This window comes from Punica granatum, chromosome 7 (genome assembly GCF_007655135.1).
Source record: "Punica granatum isolate Tunisia-2019 chromosome 7, ASM765513v2, whole genome shotgun sequence".
Lineage (NCBI taxonomy): Eukaryota > Viridiplantae > Streptophyta > Magnoliopsida > Myrtales > Lythraceae > Punica > Punica granatum.
The window spans coordinates 8,946,257-8,973,662 of NC_045133.1; the positions used below are offsets into that span (position 1 = coordinate 8,946,257).

At 39.4% G+C, this 27,406-nt stretch overlaps 3 protein-coding genes and 1 long non-coding RNA gene across 9 annotated transcripts; 2 read left to right on the forward strand and 2 right to left on the reverse strand.

Moving 5' to 3' along the window:
* Window positions 1–72: 72 nt before the first annotated feature.
* Window positions 73–5,372, reverse strand: LOC116213961 (zeta-carotene desaturase, chloroplastic/chromoplastic). Its single transcript, XM_031549130.1, has 14 exons — window positions 4,846–5,372; window positions 4,141–4,265; window positions 3,808–3,942; window positions 3,561–3,633; window positions 3,366–3,439; window positions 3,143–3,247; window positions 2,726–2,970; window positions 2,527–2,614; window positions 1,756–1,798; window positions 1,523–1,679; window positions 1,268–1,396; window positions 1,026–1,098; window positions 689–853; window positions 73–593 (listed from the first exon to the last, which is right to left on the reverse strand). The coding sequence occupies exons 1-14, from the start codon at window positions 5,000–5,002 to the stop codon at window positions 426–428; spliced, it is 1,737 nt and encodes a 578-aa protein (XP_031404990.1). The 5' UTR covers window positions 5,003–5,372; the 3' UTR covers window positions 73–425.
* Window positions 5,373–13,089: 7,717 nt separating this feature from the next.
* Window positions 13,090–15,584, forward strand: LOC116215153. 2 transcript variants are annotated; one of them, XR_004158421.1, is made up of 3 exons: window positions 13,090–13,373; window positions 13,459–14,832; window positions 15,223–15,584. XR_004158421.1 is itself a non-coding variant. In XM_031550754.1 (2 exons), the coding sequence occupies exon 2, from the start codon at window positions 13,494–13,496 to the stop codon at window positions 14,394–14,396; it is 903 nt and encodes a 300-aa protein (XP_031406614.1). In that variant the 5' UTR covers window positions 13,090–13,373; window positions 13,459–13,493; the 3' UTR covers window positions 14,397–15,584. The 2 variants fall into 2 exon arrangements, 1 of the variants encoding a protein (XP_031406614.1); XM_031550754.1 differs by having other exon boundaries at window positions 13,459–15,584.
* Window positions 15,585–22,741: 7,157 nt separating this feature from the next.
* Window positions 22,742–27,275, forward strand: LOC116214661 (CRC domain-containing protein TSO1-like). 3 transcript variants are annotated; one of them, XM_031550069.1, is made up of 11 exons: window positions 22,742–22,967; window positions 23,776–23,942; window positions 24,038–24,653; window positions 24,905–24,980; window positions 25,113–25,383; window positions 25,469–25,543; window positions 25,714–25,894; window positions 26,019–26,114; window positions 26,215–26,281; window positions 26,531–26,663; window positions 26,748–27,275. In XM_031550069.1, the coding sequence occupies exons 1-11, from the start codon at window positions 22,893–22,895 to the stop codon at window positions 27,094–27,096; spliced, it is 2,106 nt and encodes a 701-aa protein (XP_031405929.1). In that variant the 5' UTR covers window positions 22,742–22,892; the 3' UTR covers window positions 27,097–27,275. The 3 variants fall into 3 exon arrangements, with proteins under 3 accessions (XP_031405929.1, XP_031405930.1, XP_031405931.1); XM_031550070.1 differs by having other exon boundaries at window positions 22,743–22,967; window positions 26,534–26,663; XM_031550071.1 differs by lacking the exon at window positions 22,742–22,967 and adding an exon at window positions 22,974–23,156.
* LOC116214664 lies at window positions 24,982–27,075 on the reverse strand. Of its 3 annotated transcripts, none has more exons than XR_004158300.1 (4): window positions 26,945–27,075; window positions 26,760–26,851; window positions 25,988–26,544; window positions 24,982–25,516 (listed from the first exon to the last, which is right to left on the reverse strand). It is a non-coding gene; the product is annotated as an uncharacterized LOC116214664 (long non-coding RNA). The 3 variants fall into 3 exon arrangements; XR_004158301.1 differs by having other exon boundaries at window positions 24,982–25,510; window positions 25,968–26,544; XR_004158299.1 differs by having other exon boundaries at window positions 25,968–26,544.
* Window positions 27,276–27,406: the final 131 nt, after the last annotated feature.

Genomic DNA, 27,406 nt, shown 5'->3' on the forward strand with positions numbered 1-27,406 from the left:
AATAGAATGAAAAGTCATATTCGAGTTTTAATGACGGAACATACTCCGGAGTAAAGTTCTATATACCAGTAGTACAGTTAAATCCGTATTTGCTTCCGGTAAAAGTAGTGCGGTTGCACTTGTGTCAATTGCAAGACAACTACAAGAGGGGCCCGAATACACAAGTTCTTCATGGCGGACAACCTAACCAAAGATTGCATCATCGACACACATCTCTAGTCACACTCATCTTTTCTCCCCATCCTTTTCGATCCCATTTTAATCATACTTCTTGAACTTCCTATAATTTACACTAAAGTCTCAATTCTACATGAATTGTATGTAAGAAAAAAGAATGGACATTTCCACTATAATAACCATCCCGATTCTTAGCATAACCGAGGAGGTTTCCTATTTTCTTGGGTGGTAAAAGGGCAGTGGAATAACTACACAAAACTTAGCTCATCAGCGACACTTGAAGTACTTGTAGCCGCTAGCAAATCACTGATACCGAGTTCCTTTCGCAGAGCCAGCAACTCCTCCCCAGCATCGCATATATAAGCAGCAGCCTGCCTGCCCGATAGAGTGGCCCCTTCCATACTGTCTATGTAATCCTGCACACAACGAAATTGTCGAAATCAGGGTGAATGTGTGTTGTTATCTATTTATTATTGTCAGTCCTAGTGATCGTTAATGGTAAGATGGTTACCTGCTTTGTGTAAGAGCCTGCAAGGAAAAAGTTCTTGATAGGTGTCTTCTGGTCAGGCCTGAAAGGATCTTTCCCAGGCCCTTCGCGATATAGAGATTGTCCAATTTTGACTACAGACGACCAGGTTACTTCTAAACCTTGTGATGATGGGAACAAAGTCAACACCTGATCACGAAAAACAATTGGTAAGGAAAATATATAAGTAATAGTTTCCTCAAAACAGATGCAAAGGAATCATACGATCATCATCGGTATCTGGACATCAGTAGATGCAACAGTTCTTTCTAATGGATCTGTAAATGACATTACTCATAGAAAATGCCTTCAGAGGCTTAACCTGCTTGGTTACTCGTTTTATAATCTCATCATTCGTCAAAGGCATGTAAGGATCGCCTGGTGTAAGCACACATCTGCAATGAACGTACCAAGATCAATCAATAAATACCTTAGTCAATGCTGCAGAATTACCATAGTACTCTAAAGCTCCAGCCATTATTTCTTTGACAATTTATCAAATACCAGATAATGAAACAGACTTGTATCGTCTCAAAAGTAGATGAAGTCGACAGGAGTTCTTACTGGAGCAAAGAACCTTGTCCTTCAATATAGTAATCTTCTGGTGAAGCGAGTGCTAAGTCAGCAAAGCAAGAGAAATCTGCATCCGGTGTGTAAAGCAGGTTGTCTAATCCAGCAGCTTGCCTCAGTTGCCTAACCATCACAAAGGATTGCATTTCTTCAGATAACAAGAATTTGCACCATTTGTTTCACCCTCAACAAGTAAATATAGTATATTAGTTCCATTCACAAAGAAGATAATACAACTTTAGGACACACCTAGAGCGTTCGAGATCCTGCAACTCGGTGACCCAACCGTTATACCGAAGCTGCACAGTGACGACAGGCACACCAACAAGCTTATAGATGTTATCAAAGAACTCCCAGTCCCTCCACTGTGCTGGAAGCAGTCTTTTGATACCGGGAACATCACATGCTGACATTTGAAAATCGATCATTTGCAAATAAAATGGAAGGACAATGGGAAAAGACTGAAAGATTTAATCACAAACCTGCCACATATGCATCCGCTTTCACCACTTTTTTGTCAGTAGCCTGAGAAAGAAAATAATGAAGAGTTCAAGCACAAGGAGTAATGCCAAATGCAATATATAGTTCCAGGCCAATCACATCAACAGTAAAATCCTTGTTCAAAGGTGCAGCCAAAAGCAAAAATGATTAATGAAGATCCTATTTCAAAATTTCTTAGCAATATCGAGCTCAAAAAATCTATTAATCTGACATCAAAGTACTATTCAAGACTATTAATATACTCATACAATCAAAATTTGGCATATTAACATTAATATATATATTTATAAGCTCAGTTAAAAAGCAAAGTATATATAACAAAAATATGATCCAGTCCTTACTGCATCTGTTGAGCAATTGAAGCTCCCATTTCCAATTCTTATTCGAATAATGATATCTGCTCATTTTAAGAGCTAGATATCCTTGAATAATTTGTCAACCAGATTTCATGTCTTTGAGCTGCTATATATAATTTTCTATAATGCAGAGAAACCTTGATATGTCTAAATCCCTTAAGGTGCAAGCAAACTGCCCTCTACATGCACTGGGCACGTGGGGCCAATGCGCCGCAAGTGTGACAGAAAGAAAGTTATGACATTACACGGGAGCCAAGCCTCAACCTATGAGCAAGCTGTATATAGGAAGGTAAATCAAAGGTGTGATAAAACTGGCTCAACAATATACACCAAGGAAAGCTTAAACTATATCAAAGCAAAGGACACTTGAAAGAAGAAGGATTGAAAGTGAATTACTTTAGACACAGCTAGTCCAGTGATATACGTGTCTCCACTAGCAGATTTAGCATAGAGTACCTCCCTGCATCCCCACCTCAGATGAAACCTGTCCCAGTTAAGACAAGACAGACTATGTTACCATGTTTCCTTCTTTGGTGAAAGATAACAGACAGATTTATCCGACAAAAGACGCAGAGTATATTTCTTTCAGAATCACCTTCCCCCTTTGTCCATGATATACTTTCTGATGGGACCACTCAAATAAACATCTGGAGAACCCTTGAGCATACGTAGCAGAGAAGCTTCAGTCTTTGTAGCAAACAATGCAAATATGGTCAACATGCAACGGGCACTAATGTTATCACAGTCAATGAAGCCAAGAGCATATGCAACAGGATCCCACATTCTCTGGATACTCATCCGTGTACCGCCCTTGGACATAAACCATTCCGAGAAACTTATCTGCAGGAAGGGGCAATGAAATTTAAGTGAAGTCAAGCTGTAGCCAAAAACAAAAAAAGTAAAGTCAAGCACATAAGGGGTAAAAGAAATTGAAGGCATATCTCAACGAGAACAAAGGTCCAGCGAGAATTCAAGACGATTGAATGGGAAAGATTTAGAGTAGCATTCTTACACTATCCAAGTTCCGTATGTCTTGCAGTGCTCCATCTGGATCAACAAGAGCCTTTACAACAGGACTTAGAGCAAGCGCCACAGCATTTCTGGCTTTATCATAAGTCTGTAATCAGACGGAGTTTTTATTAATAGCACATAAGACAAAAAACCCAGGTACCAATTTCATTTAAAGTGAAAAAGAAACTTTGCGCTTCTTTTTTTATTTTGGAATAATGAACTACCTGCAACTGACTTGTAGACAAAAATGCACGAATACCGTGCAATGGAGCTCCCATTGGAAAGCGAAAATCTAGCTCTGCAAAAGAAAAGAGTTGGCAGATTGTTAGATACATACCCCACTGTTTCTATCAAATTCGAGGAAGGAATCCCATGAGCTACGAGTAAGATATACATTGCAGTCTAGAATCAGAACATACCGCCAATTTGGCCTCCTTTATTTACGAAGGTGTGAGTATGTTCTTTCACAAGCAAATTCTTATCTGCACCAACCTAGATAACACAAAACATCAAGGAAAAGCATCATAACAATTTTTAGTATTGGCATATCCTTTCCCAAAGGAATGTTCTACTGAAATTTCATCTGTATCAGCAAATTAAAAAGAAAAAAAGAGGCAGGTCCTAATTGGACAAAAATTTTGCCATATATAAAGCAGGCTCCCTCACCTTTTTCATCAGGCGGAAGAGATTGCTGTAGCACCCAAAGAAAACATGAAGACCCATTTCAATGTGGTTTCCACGTTTATCTATGAAAGAACCCACTTTACCACCAATAAATTTTCTCGACTCGTATATATCAACCTGGAAAAACAGAAGGCATTCGATAGATTGCTTCAGGACGGAAGGTTAATAAAAGCACATCAAGGAGTAGCCATCACAGTGCACTTCTACTTAAAAGTTCAACATCGCTGCGGAGGACTGCTTGAAAATTGAAATATAAAGTAGATGACTGGAGAATGCACATAATTGCCATCGAGAACTTGAGGTAAGATGCCAAACCTCGTGGCCTTGATCCAAAAGCTCGACTGCAGTTGACATGCCCGCAAGCCCTGCTCCAACGATCGCCACTTTCAACTTTGGCCCCCGATAATGTTCAGGCTCCGGCGGAAACAAACCATTTGGCGCTGACAAGTTAATCATCAGAGAAGGTAGGGCGACGTTCAAGAACAAAACAATTCAATAATAATATCTCAGGTAAAGTCGTACTGCAATAACCAACTTCGATTAGAAATTGCAGAAACCACGGCTCTATCAACAGATTAAGACACAGTTCTGGATATGAATAATCAATCATTCGCTACCAAAGCATAGACTTAGCAACCAACTTCACTTTCAGTTCATAGACATTACAGTGATGCTTGAAAATGAGGAAATTGCAACTTCACATTGTTCGAACTGCCCACATACATAATTTCCGTTCATATCTTTCTGTAGCGCCGCCAATCATGAATTATCAAAATGAAAATCCATGACCGAGTCAAAGCAACCGCTCCAGTTGCGCTGAGCAAAAGTCAAAGCAAGTCCAAAGAAGACGAACCACTACGACATGAAAGAAATGGTGAGGCCCTTATCCAGAGAACTTGACAATTACATAGACAGCGAGCGAAATCCAATCAGAAGCGTCCCAGGAATCAATACAGTAGAACAAACGGTACTCGTACTACTACTTGGGAAGATGGCAAATCCAATGGAGAAAGGAAGTACCATTGACGCTCATGTCGGACACGTTAGCATCCAGCGAAGAGCGTACAAAAAGGCAACGGCGGGAAGCCCTCATGGCGGGGCATCGGCCTCCGGGGGAGAGCAGAACCGCCCTGCTGTCCTTAACGGTCGTCGCCGGAAAGAGGATGGAAGAAGCCATGGCGGCGACGAATCCTGGATACTAAGCTGTCAAGAGAGTTGAGCACAGCATGGACACTCTTCTCTCTAGGCGGAGAGCTAGAGGAAGAGAGAGAGAGAGAGACGGGGGTATCTGAAAGGGAGGAGATGCGATGAATGAGGATTTTGTCAGCTAATTGAAGCTCTTCTGGCAGAAGAAGTTCCTGAAGGATAACGAAGACGAACCCAAAAAAAAAAAACAAGAAGATTCAATAGAAAAATGGATAAATTTGGAGAAATTGGAGGTGGCACTAACGATAATGCGCCAACAACAACAACAACATCATCGGCGGAGGGGAGAGAGAGTGCTGAAAAAGGGACAGGGGAGGCTGAGAAAACTGTTATTCTATTTGGACTCGATATGTGCCAATTGGGTGAGTTGGTTTGGAGGTAATCTGGATTGGGCAATAGCCAAACCTATGTCTTGTTTCTATCAATCGTTCCTCACGCAGTTTACATGTGTATGTCGGCTAACAATTTACAGTCAGTCCGCTAACAAATTCACAAAAAGTGGTTCGTGGCAGGGATATTATATTATGAAGGCGCGAACGCCGGGTTCTCTCTCTCGCGATGAGCTTAAAAATGGTCAGAGCAAGTGTAGTGCTTTGCAATTTTGATTTTCTAGAGAACCGGATTGGACAAGGTGTCGGTTTTCGGTCGAATCGATCCGATCGATCGGTCCGGTCCGATTCTGATAACAGAGATGTATAGACACTGGCATCCCATTCACAAATTTGCTCCAATATTGGCACTCAAGACCCACACAACTATTTAATCTTTTAAAACTAATTAAAATTTAAAATACATGAAAAAAATTAATACAGTAAATTCATTACGTTGAATAAAAATTATTTAATTAATTAATTAAAACTTAGTAATAATAAATATTGCCACAATTACATAATTACCACGATTACATAATTAGCACGACTACATAATTAGCATGATTAGCTCTACTTAGCCATAAATTTTTTTAGTAATATTATCCATTGCAGCAAGTTCATTCATATTTGATGTGTTTGTAGTAAGCATGTCCCTCTCCCATTTTTTAATTTCCAACTCGAGCTCCTTGTCCTTGAGGGCCTTTAATTCATTTAAGAAATCTTTTCTAACTTGCTTGTTCAAATTTTAATGCTTCCACCTCTTCCTTGAAAGCAAGTCCAATGGCTGCCTATGCTTTTCCCTTATTCTTCCTCATCGCTGCTTTGTAGCCTTGAGGATGACACAACGAAGACTCCACAACTACTTCCTTGGTCGTTACTGTTTCGAGGTTTGACGAAGTCGAGTATGCCCCGAAGGCACTTGTCTTAGCTCGCTTTGAACTTCCACTATCGATGTCAGGAACTTTCCATTGTTCGTGGTGTTTGAGGATATTACAGTGCCTCTCAAAAGTGAAGTCCTTCATATGCTTTACTGACCAAAGCGTACGAGCCAAATCCATTACATTGTCTTCATTCCCGCTTTGACGTTGACTTTTTGCTTCTTAGTAGAATCCCACTAAACCTTTAACAGCCGAGCTGATGACGCCCCATCGTTTCTTCATCGCCATTATTTGTTTGGTCCACAGGATATTGTTGTTTTGCTTGTAATAGTTGTACGCTTGATCTCAGTACGCACCGATCTTTTGGTCGGTGCCCTTAATAGGATCTTGCGAAGTATTCAACCATGTGCTGATCATCATGTCATCCTCTTCCCATGACCATAGAAGATTCTGGTGACTAGGTTGTTGAACTTCTTGCACGCTATCGTCAAGGTCGATAGCATGACCGAATTGTCACAAAATTGATAGAAATCTTATGTGGTGGTGAAATTGGGAGATTGATCAAATGACTCCCTAACACTTGCCGATCCTGAAGCCGACCCCCCCCTTCCCAAAACAAATAAATTGTGAAGCTAGAGGGAAAAATTGAATTTAGGGTTGATAATAAGGGAATTGATAATTTGAATTCCGGAAGTTTGGATTTGGATTTTCATTGGGGTTCATTCTTTTCTAGCAGGCGTGCCGATGCCGCCAGTGCCCACCTATTTTTTGGCCCACTGGACATGCTCTTAATTTGTTTCTTTAATTTTTTGTACATTTTGTAAAATAAAAAATAGGGCAATTCTTTTTTAAAAAAATCATATGTTTTGCCTCATTTTCTATTTTCAATCAAAAATGAAAGTTCATTAAATTTAAGCACCTGTATTTTCAAATTTATATTGTTTAGGGTCAATTTTGTATTTTCCATTAAGTTTTTCAATATTTTTATTTGGTTTCCGTTAATTTTCTTACTTTATTAATTAACTGGAAACTTACTTGAGTGTAGCACGACGTAATTTGCGTACCATACTTCAGCTATAATGATTCTTTTTCAATATACTCATGGATGAATTAATTTTAAAGAGGAAGAAAAAAAATTAAGGGTAAGAAAAATAATGTGATAAAACGTTGGAATTTGGAATAGAAGGGTGCGAGGAGAGAGAAAATAAGAAGAGATTGACACGTGAAATGAAAGAGAGGAGGAATAATAATGTCAAGCGAATAATATTGTTTATAAGCTCCTTCCTTTTATTTTAGATGGCATTATCATATTAAATTAAGAATAAGCGGTATTTTCGACTTTTTAACCATATCATGTAAATAAAGTGGTAGTTACAAAAGCATTTGTTTAAAAGATAGTATAAGATAAAATAAGATAAGATATAAATTTCAAGAAAATAACGATAATTTATTAAAAAGAACAAAGAAATTTAAAGAGGGAATTAAGAGAGAGGGGAGGGAGCCAAGGGTGGAGAGTGGAGACCTACTGTTGTCGACAATCACCATCGACAATCACCCAACAGTAGTCAGGTTGTCAAGGCCCTAAGAGGCTGCAAACGACCTCGCCGACTGCCATGAGCGTTGGTGGCCAATGTTGAGCCCCAGTAGCCCATATGTTTCTCCCCCTCTCATCATGTAGTACATAGTCGACAACCATCTCATATTTATTTTTAGAGTCTTGATGACCTAGCCATAGGTGGTGGTGGCTTAGGTTGGCCCACCATGCTCCTCTATCTCCTCCTCTCTCTTTTACACAAAGAGGGGGGAGATAAACGAGGGCGATCGGAGCACACCTCTGGCATCAAGTGCCCTCAGTGATATCACTGGGGATTTCAAGGGACACTGACGACCTTGTATGGAGGCAATGATTGTCAAAGTTGGCCATGCCGCCCCTCTTCTTCTCCATTGATATGGCATTTTTTTTAAAAAAAATCAATTCTTTTTAGTTTCTAAAATTTATAAATATATTTTAAGAAAAGGTATATATAATTATCTAAGAGGTTAACAACAAGTACTTTGGACATAAATAATAATACAAGTAAATAAAAGCACATGCCTAAATTTGAAATAACTTCAGCTTTTGGCCATAAACCAAAAAAGGGCAAGTTACATGCTCTTTTTTGTCAAAGACTTACTGCAAAATGGGCTCATAAATTTTCCTAGGAGGGCAGTGTCCGGCGAAAGAGCCCAACCGCCGAGACTGCCCCCTTTCTCCTTCTAATAAGATTGGATTACTAGAGAGTTTCCTTATATTATGAGATATTAATGCATTTCAGTGAAAAACTCTTTATGTATATTTATTTAATAAAAATAAACCATAAAGTTACATCAAGTTGTTGCCGATATTTATGATACAATGAGAATATCTTTAACATCGGTTCACGTTTTATGCTATTTGTATAAGTACTTTTTTTTTTTATGCTAACTAGGTTTGTGCTTTATTTTTTCAGTGGACAAATGAAATTTTTTTATTCAAACACTCATAGTGTACACGTCGGAGCGATCGACGATAGACTGCCAACGGGGAATCGGCCATACACCCACTGCCAACCACGAAGCTAGCCAAGAAACGACCAATGAAGACACTACTGACCACGAGGCCAGCCAACATACCAACCAGACTGTCGACCATGAGGCCGGGTAACACAACGGCCGACCAAGGGGCCATCAGAAGTACTACTGTCACAACGTCGATGAGTATACCATCCCTTATTACATAAACCAACAGAACAAACCTAAGATCAAACCTCGACAATACACACCTACGTAACTCCAAGCCGTTAAGAATTGACACAGCACAATCAAGGACGAGCCAACCACGCTCTAACCAAGTCAATAAGAACACATTACAGACCTCAAGAAGGACAATAGAACATCCACGTGAGTGTCGTCGGGCAACGTCGGTAAATCGTCGACACTTAAAGCCCTCGCAACCAAGGTTTTTTTAATTGGGAACAATGAGGTGACCCAAACAGGTTCCATATCGAGGCTCGATCAAGGCAAGGTAGTGATCCAAGGTCTTGGACTGCATCAAGGCTGGTCCACAAGGAGAGCAGTGGGCGCACAGGCAAGGCAAATGTTGTATAATTCATAAAAAAAAAAAGGCAAATGTTGTTTAATATAGTGAAAAAAAAGTAGACATTGTTTAATATAGTGAAAAAAAGTTTCAAAATTTTCGTCCTATTTGCTAACATTGAAGAAAAATGTGCTATCCCGTGAAAAAAGTTAGAATCTTGTATCATATAGTGTAATTTATTCAATCTAATATGATAAAATAATAGAAACTTAGAATTTTCATCAAAAGAGGAAAAAGTACAGTGACGCGCATTCGCTTGATAACCAAGAGTTTTCGAGTTCGCTACTACAATTACTGATATATATTAGCAATAAATATCAAAATTTATTTTAAGAAATTCCTTTTTCAGTGGCAAGTTTTTGACTTCCTACTAGTAGTATAGCCAAAGCCAAAATCAGAAAAGGATTTATTGCCTTATTGATTGGTAGAACCTTTGCTCTGCTAGCTGGTTTTGTGACTTGTGGCTTTGGCTTCTCCCCTTTGCATGTGGCCATTTGCCAGTTAAACTAAATGGTATATTACACCGGTGGTCCAAAAAGTTTTATAAATATTATAATATGGTACAAAATTTTTTTTTGCTACTTATTGGTATACGCAGTTTCAAAATCGTTTTAGTATAGTGTATTTCGTCATCTCACGCTTGACGTGTGCCTTGTCCAGAACCTTCAAACTTTCATGCCACCTCTCATGATTCAAAACATGAATCAAAATCAAAGGAGACAATCGAATTCAATCTTCCCACGATTCAAAACATGAACAAAAACGCAGAGAAAATTTTTTACTGAACTGATTCCCATTTTTTTAATTAATATTTCAACTGAATCGGGGGTAAGGGCCCCCTCACTGACAACCTCACCCTCAACCCAGGTCACCGGCGGGGTTTGAGCCCACTGTCGTCCTTGGTCGAGGGGTAAAGTCGCGGGCAAGGGAGCTCCCACCCCCAATTCGAGACCTTTCGAGCGGGGGGGAGGGGGCTCCCCTGCCCACAACCCTACCGTCGGCTGAGCTAGCCGGCTAATTCAAACCCTACCGTCGAGCTTGGATGTGGAGTGAGGTCACCGACGGGGCCGCCCCCCACCATCAACTCAATTTCCCTTAATTTAAAAAAAAAATAGTGGAAGAAAGAGGAGAGGGGTCTTGGTAGATGAGGTGAAAGGGAAAAGGATTGAGACATATCATCTTTTCGATCTCAACCAGCCTCTCCCCGAACCTCTTGAACGCCTCCCTTGGCTCATCATCTTTGGTCTAGTCCTCAGAGTCCTCTCTCTGCCCTAGGTAGATCTCGTCGCTCGAATGCCTGGATATGATCTCTATCAGGGATACCCCCAGGAGTGTGGAGTTGGGCTGTGAATATCTTCAGGAACACCTTTTTCTGGCTCATGCTCAAGCTCTGTGTACTCGGGCATGCTTGGTTCAGGCATGAATTGGCGGCTCATTATTGGGCGGTTTGGGAGGTACCCTGTATAAAGGTACTGACCAAAGTTGATGGCAGCATGAAAGGCGGAGGCCGCCCATATGATTGTAGTGCAGGACTGGATGAGTTCTTCTCGGGTCTTCACCTCAGGCTACCATAGCTCGTACTTCTTGTCACGATGGCCTTCATCTCGAATCTCGACCCACCATGATTGCAGCTCAGAGTCCCCTAGGAGAAGAGAGATAGAGGAGAGAGGAGAGAGGCGGCAGAGAGAGAAGAGAGATAAAGGAAAGAGAAGAAATTTTTATTTAAATTAAAATTGTATTTTTTATTTTAAAATTTGAGCCACATCAGATAATTATTGATACGTAATATGTCACGTAAACGTCGGGATGACGACGTCAAGTGTGAGATGACGAAATATACTACATTGAAACGATTTTGAAACTGCGTGTACCAACAAGTGGTATAAAATTTTTTTTATACTATATCGTAACATTTGTAAAAATTTTGGACATCAGTGCAATTTATCCTAAACTAAAAAGAGAGTGAGAGAGAAGATAAATGGGGTTTTCCTTTTTTCTTTTTAAATATAAATTTCTTTTTCTTTATCAGTGAATAGTAATAACAAATAACAAATATTTTAAAAAAAGAAAGGCTTTCCAGCAATACACAGTTGCCATATATCCTTAACAATTCCATTACTTTGCCTGTCCCGTCCGTTGGATTATTGAAGCTGTCACTTTCTCTAATGTTTACTTTTATACGAAATAAATATAATAATAGATCCATAATCCATTAAATAAATATATATACTAATAGATACATTTCTACATACGTACGTATGTATCCTCTTTCACTTATGCTTTCTCTCTCTTAAGATATTTTACGTAATATTATATATTATGATTATGGTACATTCATTTCTCTATTAGCGCTAAAGTAGCAAGTCCCACTATTAGTTATTTTGATTTCTCCATAATTTTAATTTTCATCTGATTGAAAAAATATAGTTGCTCTTTTCCACACTATTTCCTTTTTGTAAAATTGAAATATTAGATGATTATGATTCATCCATCATATCATGCCCTCTTTGACGAGAGTAATTTTCGACGGAGCTACTCCTTATCAGATCAAAAGTAAGTTGTTTCTAACATTTCGATGAGTCACAACACAACCTCTTAATATTTTTTAGCAAAATATTTAATAATTCTTTTTATAATAATAGTAATATCTCTTTCTTATTTTAAACCCTCTTTGGGTTTTTCCTTTTTTATTAACATTTTATTTATTTACTTAAGGGAAAAATATATGTTATAACACAACCTTTTGCTGTAGTTTCAATTCTATTACAACTTTTAAAATTGCACTGTATAACACAAAGTTTAGAGTGTCAATTATAGTCTGACATTAAATTTTCTGTGAAAATTAAATGGAAAGCTGACATGGGGAACACGTGAATAAATAGTAGGCTCAGACACTTGTCACATGTAGAATGACCTACTGAGTGCTCTTTTACTCATCCGACACCCTCACCATCAATACCTGAATCACATTCCCGCTTTTTCACATACAAAATTGCTCTTTCTGAAAACAACCACACCATCAATAAAATAAAATAAAAATCACATATTGACTTGTTGCAGTTCATGTAGTGAGTAATGTGAGAAAAATTGTTAGAAAGAAAATGGAAGCTCATGTCAAATGAAATATAAATTTTAATTTGTCTTCTTCTATGGGAACAAAAAAGAGAGAAGTGTAAAGAGAGAGACTGACAAGTTTGTCGGTGAAGATGGGGAAAAATGGCAAAGTGCTGAACTGAAAAAAATTTTGGGGTTACAATAAAGTGAGAGATGCGTGAAGAGGGGCATGAATGAGTTTCAAGTATTGATGGTGAGAAAATCGGTGGGTAAAAGGGAACACCAGACAGGTCAGAATATAAAGTATTTCGCATGTGATAAGAGTCTAAGCTCACTATTCATCAACGAGTGTGTCACATTAGCCTTTCATTTAATTTTTATAGAAAATTTGACGTAATGACATAATTGACATTGCACCCTAAACGATATGTTATATAGTGTAATTTTAAAAGGTTGTGATAAAAATAATATAAAAGTAAAATATTACACTATGATTGATACTACACCTTAAAAGATATATTATATAGTGTAATTTTAATTACGGTAAAATTGACAAAAAAAAATTTGCTGTGACATATGCTTTTCCTTCCATTTAATTATAAGACAGGGATGGATTTGTTTTGGGCAAGGTTATTGACAGTGAAACAAGTCCACTTTTTGTCTGCTCCTCTCCTCAAAACTCAATTTTCACTCTTCCTTTCCACTGCAAACATTCCCCAATTTTGTCCTCAATTTAGATGTGGCCTCTCACTGGCCCTCCTCTGAAGCTCGTCCCATTGATGGGTTCTTCCTCTTAACCGGCAGGCTTCCTCGGATGCTGTTCCCGGCAGATCAAAATCACAGCTTGATCGAGATTTCTCATCCTCATAGCTTCCCCGAGATGGGTTTCCAAGATTAGCTCTCAAATTCCCCGGTCGAGTTGAAGTAAGTAGCATTTCCCCTTCTGTCTCATCGCAAAATCTTGCTTTGCCCGGGTTTGTGTCTGATTTGTTGTTCTCCGCCGTTTTAGTTGCAAAAGAAGTCCCTGTTTAGCGTTCGTTCAAAATGAGGGATTTCCCGTCCTGTTTTGGCGAGAATGGAGTTCAGGTTGCTGATTCTTCCTCATCAAATTCCTCGAAAAATGCCCAGAATTTAGCCACCCGTGTGTATCAAGCGAAATTGAGGGGCCGTTCTTGCTTGATTACCATTACGTGGAGCAAGAACATGATGGGTCAAGGCCTCAGCGTCGGGATCGATGACTACTCGTCGAACCAGTCCCTGTGTAAGGTTGATATAAAGCCGTGGCTTTTCTCCAAGAGAAAAGGGTCCAAGACCTTGGAGGCATACTCTACTCTGATAGATGTGTACTGGGACCTCTCTTCTGCGAAATTTGGGTCCGGGCCTGAACCCTCGGAGGGGTTCTATGTGGCTGTTGTTGTCGACCGGCAGATGATTCTTCTCCTTGGAGATTTGAGGAGAGAGGCCTTTAAGAAAACTGGCGCTTCGGTAGCCCCTTCAAGTGCTGTCTTTATAGCCAAGAAAGAGCATGTTTTCGGGAAGAAAGTCTTTGCCACAAAGGCCCAATTCTGCGATAACGGGCAAGTCCACGACTTGGTAATCGAGTGTGACTCGAGCAGCAGCGCTCACGACTTGTGCCTTGTGATTCGAGTCAACAGCAAACCCGTGATGCAGGTCAAGAGGCTCCAGTGGAAGTTCCGGGGGAACCACACGATCCTGGTTGATGGGCTTGCAATCGAGGTCTTTTGGGATGTTCATAATTGGCTTTTTGGTGGCAGCGCTGCCCCTGGGAATGCGGTCTTCATGTTCAGTGTCTCAGCGGAAAAGTCATGGGTCACCCACAGCCAAACCAGGGGGGACCCTTGGCCGTTTTCCCAGAGGTTCCTCGACTCAAAATCTTCTCACAGCCTCGGCTTCTCGTTGATTTTGCATGCATGGAAGAGCGAGTAGATAGATAGGTTTGGTTTGGGGGAATTCCTCTTTGAGTACTACTACCGCTGACGAAAAGAACATACTCTTGATGAGTTGTGAATTTTTTTTTTTAACTCTTTGTGATTGGATTATACTTAATTTGATTGAGATGAGTCTATTTGTTATTTTTCTTGATCAGTAAGTTTCCCTTGAGTAGGTAGCAGCTTGAGGAATTGAGTTTCGATTTAGATCGGAGAGTTTTGTTGGTGTCAGTTCAGTTCTCTGTATATCCCTTAATAGCATGTTAGCTTCTTATTGGTTAGGTTTCTCAATTTGGAATACTATATGGAATCTATTCACTGTATTAAAGGTTATTCTGTTGCCCTGAGTCTCTTTGCAGCCAGCAGGACTGGAGTGTGCTCAGTTGTGTCACTCAAAATCTTCAAAAAATTGCATGAATATGCAAATAATGTCTGTAAGTATTTTCTCTCGCGTTGAAGTTGCCGGAAACGTGAAGTACTTCTGGGTAAACTATGTTCTTCTTTACTGTATGAATGGTGATTAGAATATTCATTTGGGTAATGCAGCTGCATGAGCTGGAGTAGCAATTGTGGAGAGTGACCAGTTGTTTTCAGTAGTCTAAAGTTTGAATTTTGTGGATAGTTGGTATGCAATGACTAGATTTTTGCCTTTTTCTGTTTATGTAAGTTATATGGGTGCTCGCTGACTTAGTTTAATCAATTACAAACCACACAGTGCCCACCTTTTCCCGATCCTAACTCTGGACAAAATTGCCTCTTATTCTGGTCCTCCACATTGTTATTTTTGAACTGTGTCAAGGTCGTGACTTTCATATGTAATGCAGAGAGGAGGCAGAAAAGAGAAGTTGAAGCGGTTGATGTCAAACATGGGCCTCTCTCTGTGAGAGGAATCATAAGCAGATTTCTGTAGAAGTCAACAATTTCTTCAAATTGGTTTGATTATGACGGTCCACGGGAAGCTACGAGGTTAATCATCGAAATACCTATTTGGTCAAACTAAGTCGCAGATCTCAAACAGTAGGCATCTATAGTAGGTGCTTGGAGTTGGAGGTCCATGTAGAGTTTGTCTACGGACTTTCTGAACTGATTCTATGGTTCCAGGATGCCTTGTTACTTAATTTGCTACAATGAAATGCTACAGCTTCAAATTAATATATGCATTGGGTGTCAGATGGGTTATATTGCACAACATGTGGACAATCCTCTGTCTGTAATCGAGTAATAGTAGGTTGTGAGGTTATTATTATTTGATTTGATGTGTCATTTGTTTGTGTTGGGACGTGCCTTGTTGAAAGTCAAGACACCGAGGTTGCCCAGTTTAACTAGAAAAGTTCATGTAGTTGGTAACTTTCACAATATAGGATTTGATAGGCAAAGTTCTTTTTGCCCACTTTTCATGGCATGGCCTTCAAGGAGCTCTTGACGTTCATCATTGATTTGATTTAGATCATACTTAGCTTGATTCCCATTTCTGCATAATTTTTTTGTGAAACAGGCCCTATAATGCAAATCTTTTACTAAAGACCCCATTTGAGTATTGACATGTTCATTTAGATGGTTCTGGTTATCTCAAATTTCTGCTGATCCTTACCATATTTGGTCTCTCATTAAAGCAGAATATTTATTATGAATTTTTTTGTTCTTTGAATAAGTTCTCTTTCGTCTAAAAGGTTTCCCTCTCTTTTTTTTATGTTTGTTTGTTCACTACTTTTTGGCACTTTTACTCGTTAAATACCAAAAAACATTTATGGAAACCTTTGAGAAACTGAGACAAAGGAAAGTTATTCTCAAGGGTTGCGATCATTGTCGAATGTCTTTAGATGGTGCCTTGTGATTCAAAATTTCTTCTATTTTGCGGGACATATGATTCCTCAAAAACTAGCTGCAATCTTCTTATGAAGATTGAGCAACTGACTATTAATATTATATGGATTGAGCCAGCAGCAGAAACCTGCCGTCAAAGTGACTGTTATTCTGACTGCACAACTGACTGTTATGCTGAGTCTTCTTTAGGTAAAAGGTGTACTTGTGTGCATGGTTAGCTTAGCAGATAGCATTCAAGTTCGATCAGGTTTGATACTCCTCGTGTTTATTATTCTGTCCCTTTCACGGAGCTGGTCTATAATCATTTTTGTAGATTCACAGTTTGTGAGATTATATTCCACTAGAATGTAATGACTGAATGAATGAACTATTCGGTGATGGCTGGCACTCTTCTGCTGCCAATGTCTTCTATCTACTGGTAATGCAATATTTGGTTCCGTCGGACTCGGAAGCACCTGCTGTGAAGTGCCTGTGCTCAATTTCTATCCCACCTCAAGATTGTGGTAAGATGTTCTTTATCTTATATGCAGCACGTGAACAACCAAAGATATTCTACGTTACAAAAAGCTCATGAGCCGGACATTTTCGGAGAGCAGAGATTCGAACCGTTTTGGCGGGTCGTTTTTGTACCTTCTTTTGTCAGAAGATTTGCAGAGAATCAATAGCACCATGCAAACTAGTTTCTCGGTGAAAATTGTATATATATGGTACATTAAATGATACGATATTAAGCGTTGAGGTTCTAAATGCATACGCATGCTCGCACATATAAAATGTTTTTAAGAATTGAACAAGCTCAATCACTGAGTCACTGTCGGTGTCCGGGAGCTAAGACTTGGATCATTTTGAAGCGTCGGCTTCGGCCCTCCCTTCAGAGATAGTACATACAGCCGATAGCACTGTTCCATGTTTGGAAGTTATAAGGGTTTAAGCACACTAAACATTTAATGAGATTTTCGAATAAAATCCGTCCCAAACACGTTAATAAGAGGAAATATAATAAAATATTTTGTGTATTTAACAAAAAATATAAAATCATTTTATTATTTTCTAACACTATTTTCCAGCAAAGAGACGTAGCCCACAGCCTCATTCACAGCCACACAGAATACTACAAGAAAGCAGAAAGCTTGCTGTCCTGAATACAGCAGGGGTGCTCCTCGGAACGCCGCTTTATGGGACCGCTCCAGCCTCACGTCGTTGTCGGATCAAATGTGACCACTCCAGCCTCACATCGTTGTCGGATCAAACTTTTGTAGTGCGGATGCCATGATAAAAATGTCCGAAAGTTGGTCCCCGTGCAGCCAGTTACTACAATTGTCTATTATAATGTCTTGGATTGGAATAAATTTATATGCTTAGCATGGTGTCGATGTTTTTCAACCTAACTTATCATCAAAGATAATTTCAGATGAGAAAACCTGTATCTGTATGTGTAGTATACGTAACTCCTTGTCTTCCATTTGACATTATCGTCAAACTCCAATGACGCACGGGGAATGAGTTAGCATGTATCGATGTATCGGGATTAAGAAGTGACGACTACTTAACGGGTGTGGGGTAGGAGGGAAAAGCACCATTTCAAAAATATATATTCGTCCGAATAGTCAGGGCCAGAGAGAAAGGAAGAGCATCAGGGCAGGCGCAATGAGACATGCAATGATACGAGACACGACCACAAGCAAACACCACTCCCATGTTTTGCAGTGCAAACTAAAGCTTAGTAGCTTCACCACACCACGACACGGCTTTGCTGCTTTGGTAGAATTTCGGAGTTCGAATTTATCGTACCGCGCGAAAGATTCTAATTTCGATTATGGCTTCAACGGCTCGTTTGGTTTTGCTTCGTGGGAATTGAAACTCCGGCCCAATTTTAGTTTAGTATTTACAGTTGATAAATTAAGAATAACAATTAGTTCCAACGACATATACAGCCTTTCGGGCCTTCTTTGCAGTCCTCTCTATGAGGTTTTTGTAGATTAATTATTTGCTAGAATTTGTTGCATCGAGTGATAGCTCGATTCAACTTATTCCGATGCTCAAGTAAGATGATACTTGATTCCAAGTAATTAAGGTGTAAAATTAATGAGAATACTTGGCAGTATCGGACTAATTATTGAAACTAATTCTATCAAAAGCATCAACTTATTTTGATTGCGAAGTGTTTTTGTAGATTTCGCTCTAAACCGATCCCTCTCTGCTCAAATCTTATATACATACGACAGAAGTCAACTATTGTCAAGCCGACCAAAGTGTTCTTTTTCTCATATCCTAGTCGTTTGTTTGTTCGTGTTAACCGGCAACTTTTATCTTTAGCCATAGATTTATGCATGTGTGATTGAGTTAACTAGGAATTGAATACTCAGTCTTTTTTTTTTTTTGTGTACACTTGATATCCAAAAATCTAATGAGTAATCCAGTCGAGTCGGATTGCCCCACTAAAAAGAAAAATCTTCTCAGCGTGGATTTTTTAAATTATCAAAACTCAAACCCAAAATCTTACATAAGAGGAGTACGTGCCGAACTGTTTGATAATGAAATTTGCTAGCATGCAATTTTCTAATAGGTGTATTTGCCCTGCAAAACATTTATAAAAGTGCAATTTTAAAGATACCCGCTTTAAAATATGGTCCAAAAAATAATAAATCTTTTATCATTTAATAATGGATTTGCTATTTAATAAGAATTTTATTGTATCTAAAATAATAAATTTCTTATTATAAATAAAGATCCATTTTGTAAAATAATAGATTTTTCACTATTCAGTAGGTGACTTATTATTTTTACAAATAATAAATTTTTTATTAAATAATAAAACTCTTATTATTTGACAAGTAATTTCAATCGACAATTATCCAACACACACTGACGTGGCGCTCCCGATTTTATCTCTACTTATCCTTTTAAGAAGCCCCCAGCGGAATTTTCATCCTTTCAGAGTAACTTCTTGAAGACTAACTGGCCTGCAAGAGCTGTTGACCTCACCGGGATGATAGTGGCTAGAAATAATGCTTGAACTGTCATAATTTCTGTAGAAGACACATGAGAGAGAGAGAGAGAGAGAGAGAGAGAGAGAGAGAGAGAGAGAGAGAGAGAGAGAGAGAGAGAGTGAAGAAGAGAGTGAAATTCAAGCCAATTTTTAAGAATAAGATGAAGGGTCCTTTTTAAAGTTTAGTAGAGGGAGTGAAGACTGAGAAAGAGTGAAATATGGGCCAATTCCCAAAAAGTGAAAAAAAAGGGTCGATTTCTAAGTTCAAAAAAATCAGAAGGGATAAATTTTAAAATTTTAGTTGACATTTGACTGAGGCGTTTGGTTTCAGAGTTAAAGTAACTTTGATTTTGATTGTGGAAAAGGACAAATGTTGTATAGTGTATTGAGTTAAAGTTAAAGTTGACTTGGGAAATGTGTATTTTTGTTGTGTAGTGGGTTGAGTTAAAGTTAAAGTTAAAATTTTTGTGATTGTAACCCTGAAAACAAACGGGACCGACATATCCCGTCGCATAAGGTTTAAACACCGAAGGCAAAAAAAAAAAAAAAGGGAGAAGAAAACGCACTTTCGGTCTTCTACTTTTGGCCCTTTTACCTCTTTAGTCTTACACTTTTTCTTTGCCATTCATATCCTCAACCTTCCATGTCTTTTGCCATTTTGGTCCTACCATCACATTTTTCCATTAATGGATGCTAATGTGGATTTTAATTTTTAATTTTAATATTTTCTTGTGTTAAAATACTTTTCAATTAAAAAGAAGAAGAAGAAAGGATCAACTCCGTTGAGGGGAACTATTGGAAAGGAGGGAAGGGCTAGGGGCATTCACTGACGACCCTAACCCTACCTTCAAGGTCGCGAGCGCTCCCAAAGGACATTATCAACCTCAGAGTTGGGGTAGGGTTGCTGTCTTATGCCCCTAGCCCTCAAATCGACCTGATCTGCGTCGATTCGAATATTGGATGGGTGGGATAGCAATCCCAACCCCACCTTCGAGGTCGTCAGCGTTCTCTGGAAGCGGCAAGATCTCAAATGTGAGTAAAGACTATTGTTCGACGCCCTAAACCCTCCCTCCTCCGACGGTTCTCTTGCTCAAGATTTACTCACCTTAAAAAAAAAAAGTAGTGTCGAGGTTCGCTCGGGAACTTAGCATGTGTTTGGTTGGACTTAAGATTAAGTACTTAAATTTAAGTGATGAGAATTTATTTACTTAATAAAATGAGTAAATTTCGACGACACTCCTTACAATTTAGTAAATAGCCAATGGTACCCCTCTCTTTTACAATTAGCCACACACCACCCCTTTTTTCGTAAATGTGGCACCAAAATTACTTAATCATCACCACGTGGATATAGTGTCACTGTGCACCCTAAAATTGGATATATCGGATCAGTTTATGGAGCACAGTGACACAACATCCACTTGGCGATAATTAATCACTCTTGGTACGACATTTATGGAAGGAGGGATGGTTTGTCGCTAATTTTGAATGGAGAAGGTTTTGTTATCTATTTACCGAATTATAGGGTATTTCGTCGAAATTTACCCTAACAGAATAAGTGCTTAATTGGTTGAGTCAAAATTGTTGAGAAAATAAGTAGCTAAAAATTAAAGTTCTTTGGTAGTATATATTTAGGAGCCCAATAATTTTCTTATTTGTACTTTGACCCCCTTTCATATATTTTTCAAAAAATGAAAATTTAAAAAAAGAAGAAGAAGATTAGATCTTCAATTTGATCTGAGTGCGAGGGGTGGTAGTGGCTCATCAACTGGCTGCCATGGCCTATAATGAACCCATTAGCGTCCTCGCTGGAGGAGGTGATGGCCAGCTAACGAGCCACCATAACTCGTATTTCCTCCATCTCTCTCCTCAAGAGAGAGGAAGGAGAATTGGAATAGTAGATCTCGACGAGCGTGGTTAGAGACGAGCCACCACCGCCGAGATCTCGCCCTCGCTGTCTCTCAAAGAAAGAGTGAAGGAGGAGATTGGCGATAGGGCCACTAACGACCGAGATCAACGATGGTAGCAGAAGGGTTGAGTCGCCTCTTCTTTGTCTCTCTCTACTAGATGTGGGAAGGATGGACTGATTTGTAAATATGAAAAAACTTTGAGTGCACTGATGCAATAAGTCAAGAAAGGCCATCGGCTGAGCAAATTAGCAAAATTGACTGAATGGATTGTGTTTGATTACTCCAATTAAGTGATTAATTGGGTTAAACTTGTTTGATAAACACAAAATAAAAGTGACTTGACTTAATGAGTGGGTCAAAAAAGTGCTGAATGAGTAAGTAAAAAGAAACTTACTTAATTGTTCAGTAGATTTACCTTATTCGCTCAACTGGGGAGGCTTTCTTTGTGTATTGCACCAGTGTCCTCAAAGCTTTTTCTTTTTTTCAAATCAGTCCATATCCCAGCCCCCTCTGATAAAGAAGGTGGGGGAGAAGAGACCACGCCACAGAGGAGATCACCGACAAGCAAGGAGCCCACCAATGACCTCGTCCGGGGCGATGGTGGCTGGCAATGGGCCATTACCATGAAGATTTGCTTTACAAATCCATTCCTAGACGACATATGATTAGTAGTGGTTTGTTGAGCAGCCACTGTCGCCCCTTCGCCTCAAAGATCAAATTTATCTTTCTTTTTTAAATTTTTAATTTTTAGATATTAGAAAAAATAATATAAAAAGGTCAAAATACAAATAAGCAAAATACTGGGGTCTCAAATAAATATACTATAAAAGAACTTTAACCTTTGGGCTACTTATTTTACCAAATAGTTTTGACTTAATTAATTAAACACTTATTACATTTAGCGATTAAATTTCAACACTTGATTTTATGTCCAAGCAAATATAAGTAATTCTCCACTTACTTAATGAATAAGTGCTCTTTTGACTTTAGTCTATAGTCAATTTTTCATGTGTTTATCAAATAAGTTGAAACCCATTAAATGTTGAAAATTTAATTTTAGCCAAACACCACCTTAGTCAAGTACTAAATTCTACATATTCAAGTTGTGGTTTCACTTATATAATATATAAAAAAAAAAACTATAATTAGAAAATTGAGCATATAGGAACAAACGAGAGTGGTGAGAATTAAATTGACTAAAAGCCATTAGAAAGAAAATAAAAAGAATGTGATTTTAGTAATAATTCACCAGTTATATGTGTGCGCGCGCGCGCTCGCGCATGTCTTGCACATCTTGAATATGAGCATTCATTGAGCTGAGTCTGTGTAGCTCACTTCATATATACTCCTAGAAAAGAAGAACATGAAAATATTATTGAAGAAGTCGGACAACTGTACTTTTAGAGAATGAACTTTACTTACGATGTACGGTTAAAGCAATTCATGATCACGACAAGGAGGCAATGAGCTGATCTCGCGCAAACGTGAAATTTATGTGAGAGGTGGAAGGGGAGTTTGGCAACCTCAGAATTCTCGTGGACCGTTTCCAAAGCTCATGAGTAGAATAGAATAATAATAATAATATAAAACATAGTTCTTCCATTTCCCGCCTTGTCTTCCAATCAAAATCCCCATATTACACACAGACAGAGACACAGAGAGAGACACAGAGAGACAGAGAGAAAGAGAGAGAGAGCGAGAGAGAGAGAGAGAGAGAGAAGAGAAGCTTGTTGTTGTGTTGGTGGTGGCGGTGGGGTGTGAGGAGAGGACAATGGATACACCGGGGAAGAGCCATGATGCCCTAATAAGCTCTGCTTCTGCTTCCGCTTCCGCTTCCAATTTTGAGGTTCTCTCTTTTAACCCTTTTGTCTATCCATGGCAACTTGGGCTTCATCAGTAGATATAGGGCAGGGCTGAGCTGAGCTGAGCTAAGTTTAGCTGAGCCGATCCCTAATTTCCTTCTCCTCCTCATCATCTTCTTCTTCTTCACGTAAATTTTCATGGAATGAACGGATGTCTGAACAAGTGTGTTCGAGTAAGCACTCCTAAATTGGAAGCTCTATAATGGTTCTCTTCAATGTTTCCCAGATATGCCCTTTTGTATCTTTCGAATTTCAGCTGCCACACGTCGCCATTATTTCTTATTTCTCAGGGATTGGTATTGGAAATTTTCCCATAATCTGATAAAGATGTTTTTCGGGCGCTATGTGTTGTTCCTTCACTTACACATATGAATGTGATGTCAGGCCATGAACTTGTATGCGGTGTTTCACTGATTGCGGCCTTTTTTCCCTGGCTCGTTCTTGTTTTCACAATTTTCAGTCTGCCCATTACCTGTGCTCAACTCCTCAACTATCGAATGAACGCAACATCCCAGGGATTCATATGTGGGAATGTGTTGTAAGATGAGGACATGGACATGCGATCTCTGCACATTAATTTCCATTTACAAAGTAGGAGTTCTTTTTCGATTTGGAGGACATGAACTACCCTTTTAGTTTCATGATCTTTTTCTTAGCTGCATGTAACGAATGGGAATTAGGAAGTTAGCAAATCGTTCGTGGGAGTCTGCACTTCGCCGATAAGTTCCAGTTGGCTTTTGTCTTTGCACTTTAAATTTGTGAAGCAGCAGTCTTTGCTTTGTCAATTTGCAGGATTCTCCAGTATTTCATTACATCAGCAGTCTTTCCCCCCTCGAATTAGTCAAGACTTATGGCACCAACCAGTCATTCAGCTTGCTAAGTTCTGCATCTCCCTTAGCTGTGTTTACTTCACCTCGAATAGACACCCACAAGGAACATCCTAAATTTCAGAGTGGAAGGTATTGTTTCTGTTCTAACTATTTTCTTCATTGAAAAACATAGCATTTATATTATTAATCTGATCGGTTCCTTTTTGAGTTGCTTACTGTTTCAGGCATCACTTGTCAGGCTCATTAATACACAGCTTCTCTGAGACTGATAATAATCCTAGCGTCAGAGTTCTGAAACCAGTCGAGAAGCTTGATGCTGCTGGTGGGAAATCAGGGACCCAAGCTGTGATTTCAGCTGGACGGCATGACATTGTGCTGACAGATCACGATGTTGCAAATCAAGTTGCTATTCATTCAACTGCCGCGCAGGGGCAGGAAGATGCTCGTAGAATAGTGTCCTCCAATCCATTCGTTGAGGGCATCGATGTATGTGAGAGGAACCTCCGTAAGATATGTCATGCTAAGCAGAGCCAGGAGGATCTGATGACATTGGTTCCCGCTGCGGATTCTGATGTTATGACCTTCGAATCATCCATATTTATCGGGGATGAAATAGTTTCCACTACAGACATTATCCATAATCCCGATATTAGTGCTCACGAGGAACCTGGACTAGTCTCTGCTGGTCTTGCGGATCCCTATGTGGAATCTAAATTGGAGCAAGAACTGGCTCTATCTGCTCTTGTCCCATCTCATGCAGTGGTGCACGAGCTGGCAGTGAGTGATTCAAGTGCGGAACTGGATGAAAGAAATGAAATTGTTGCCAGATCTTATTCCAAGGTAAAAATTTAATCTCGATTCCCAAGCTTTATTCCGACTGTGCTCCACGTCTTATTACACTATTCTTGTGCAGTGGTAGGTGGTAGGCTAAGGAGCATGCTGTTATCTTATGCCTGAAATTTTTCCCAGTTTTGATAGATTTCCTACATAAACTATAGTCTGTGCCACAATTATTGCTGAAGCTCATAAAGCAACTTTACAAACTTATTCCTAACAGTAAGAATGACTGTTTGATGCATGTCTGCATGTAGCAAAGTGCTTTACTAAGGCGCTGCCTATTCTCTGAGATGGCCACAACTAATAGAAACTCGACGGGTAGTTCCATGTGTAAGTCTTTTAACGCAAGTAGCATTCTTATTATCAGTCATGAAAACGCAATTGGTTTCAATTGAAGCATCCAGCATTTTCATATTGCAAATCCCACATTGAATGTTGACTGGCATCTTCATGCGTTCTCAGCTATTTCGGATATCGGTAATGTTGTCAGATGGGACTCTGAGACATCTGATTTGCCGTTGCCGTTGACAAGTTCGTGCGGTGCTGCATCTGCCTCCGGTTATTTGATGTCTGGAGATGTATCTATCGTGGGCTACTCAGACGTGGATAAGATATTCTCCCAAGGGAATGATCTGGTTCCATGTGATGATGAAGCTCTACAAACTGAGGACGATCGTCGTATATCTGGTCTAGTTTGCAAAGACTTGGACCAATGTTGTCCTCTAATGAAAAGGTACTCTACATGTCCCTGATGTTTCTTCGGCCCGAATGCAACTGCTTCAACCTATTATTTTGAATGCAATGCTCGATCACTGCAGGAGCAAATTCGAAGATGACATGGAAATTGCCTCCTGCAAGCGCTGTAACTGCAGAAGGTCAAAATGCTTGAAGCTGTAAGTGTACTCTTACTTATTTTCAGGTTTCTAGAATTCATAATTAGGGAAGTTGACGTGCAAATACAGCTTCGTTTATTCAGCCTTGATTGTAATTAAAGGAACTCTTTAAAATGTTTCATAATTTAGGAACTCTAAATACTAGATCCTGTTTTTTGTGTCTGATGCAGTTACTGTGACTGCTTTGCTGCTGGTCTCTACTGTATCGAGCCTTGTTCATGTCAAGATTGCTTCAACAGACCTATTTACAAAGATAAAGTTCTGGAGACCCGCAGACATATAGAGTCCCGCAATCCACTTGCATTTGCTCCAAGAGTTGTCAGAGACACAGATTCTTACATGGAGGGCGAGGTTAGAACAACTATCCTTAGATTTCCATTAAAAAAGTTGGAAGCCGAGAATGGACACAGCTCAGTAATATTACCTGATTCCTTGAGACATTACCTTGTTTCCTCTTCTTCTTCTTCTTTTTAAGGAGCAAGGAACCAAAACTCCTGTTTCTGCAAGGCATAAGCAGGGCTGTAGATGTAAAAGATCAAGTTGCCTGAAGAAATACTGTGAATGCTTTCAGGTTACTTCACTCGGTGCCCGTTCTGTTGGAAACTCATTGATTATCATTATTGTGCTTATTTTGTTCTGCTCATAACAATTGATTTCTCTGGACAAAAAAGGCTGGAGTTGGCTGCTCTTTCAACTGCAGATGTGAAGGATGCAAAAATGCATACGGCCATAAGGATGGTTAGTCTCTCTTGCACCTTCACTTTGCCCTCCAGGGGAACCCCGTAGTGTTGTTGGCATTGTTTGCTGAAACTATCTTTGGAAGTATCACTGGTGTATTTTTTTCAACGTACATCCAACTTGGCATACTTGACTTTGTTAAGAGCTGATTGTCCTTGGTCCACACAATGCAAATTCTGTTTTCTAATTTTATGTTATGTATGTTGAATTCTCTCGCTGATCCTGGATGTTCTGTCTCTTTGAATCAAGAAGAACTGCGAGTACTGCAACAAAGAGATATAGAAGCTCATGAGAAGGTCAGATCTGATATGGTCTCAAAATACGATGACAGCGAGGAAGAGCAGCATGCAGATCTCCTTAAAAGACCCACCACACGAGACAGGTTTTTGAATTTACGTTATTCGGTCTTTATCCTACAAGAGAAGAAGCTCAGTCTGCAAATTAAAGGGATTGTTTCGTTTTTCAGAGTTTGGGTTACCTTCCTGAAGAGCCAGATTGGAACTTCCTTATTAAATGATGGAGCTCCTAGAACATGTTCAACTAGGAACCTCGAAACCTTATGCACCTTCCCTGATAAGCACAAGTTCGAGAAGCAAGAAAAGATGACTGCAGATGCTGAAAATCGAGATATTAATCGAGGGTCTCCATCAGGTGATTACCCACCTCCAGCAACTCTGAAACACTCCTCGCCGATTGGAAGTGGGGTTTCCCATTCAACTCCTCGGAGTCGGTATGCATCGTCGACTGCTATGCGGAGCAGTAGAAGAAGGGTGATCCTGAAATCAATCACATCCTTTGAATCCCCGGATTCCTAAAGATGAAAACTGAGTTTGTAAGAAGGTAGTTCTACAAATCCCAAGGACACATGATTGTAAATCATATATGATCAGCACCCTGTACGTATCTTAGCAGTCTTCAGTATAAGTGTATTCAGTTTTGAATTGACTCTTGATCGTGTAATTCGTCTTGGTGAATGAAACCATAACATATTATTCACCCTGCAATGAGAAATCATGATTCATGACCAATAATCATTATCAGGCAATGCTGCCCCAGTCCAATATGCACATATGAAACATTTGTGATCTTTTTTGGGCGACTCGGGTGTTCTCGGGGCTAAATCTT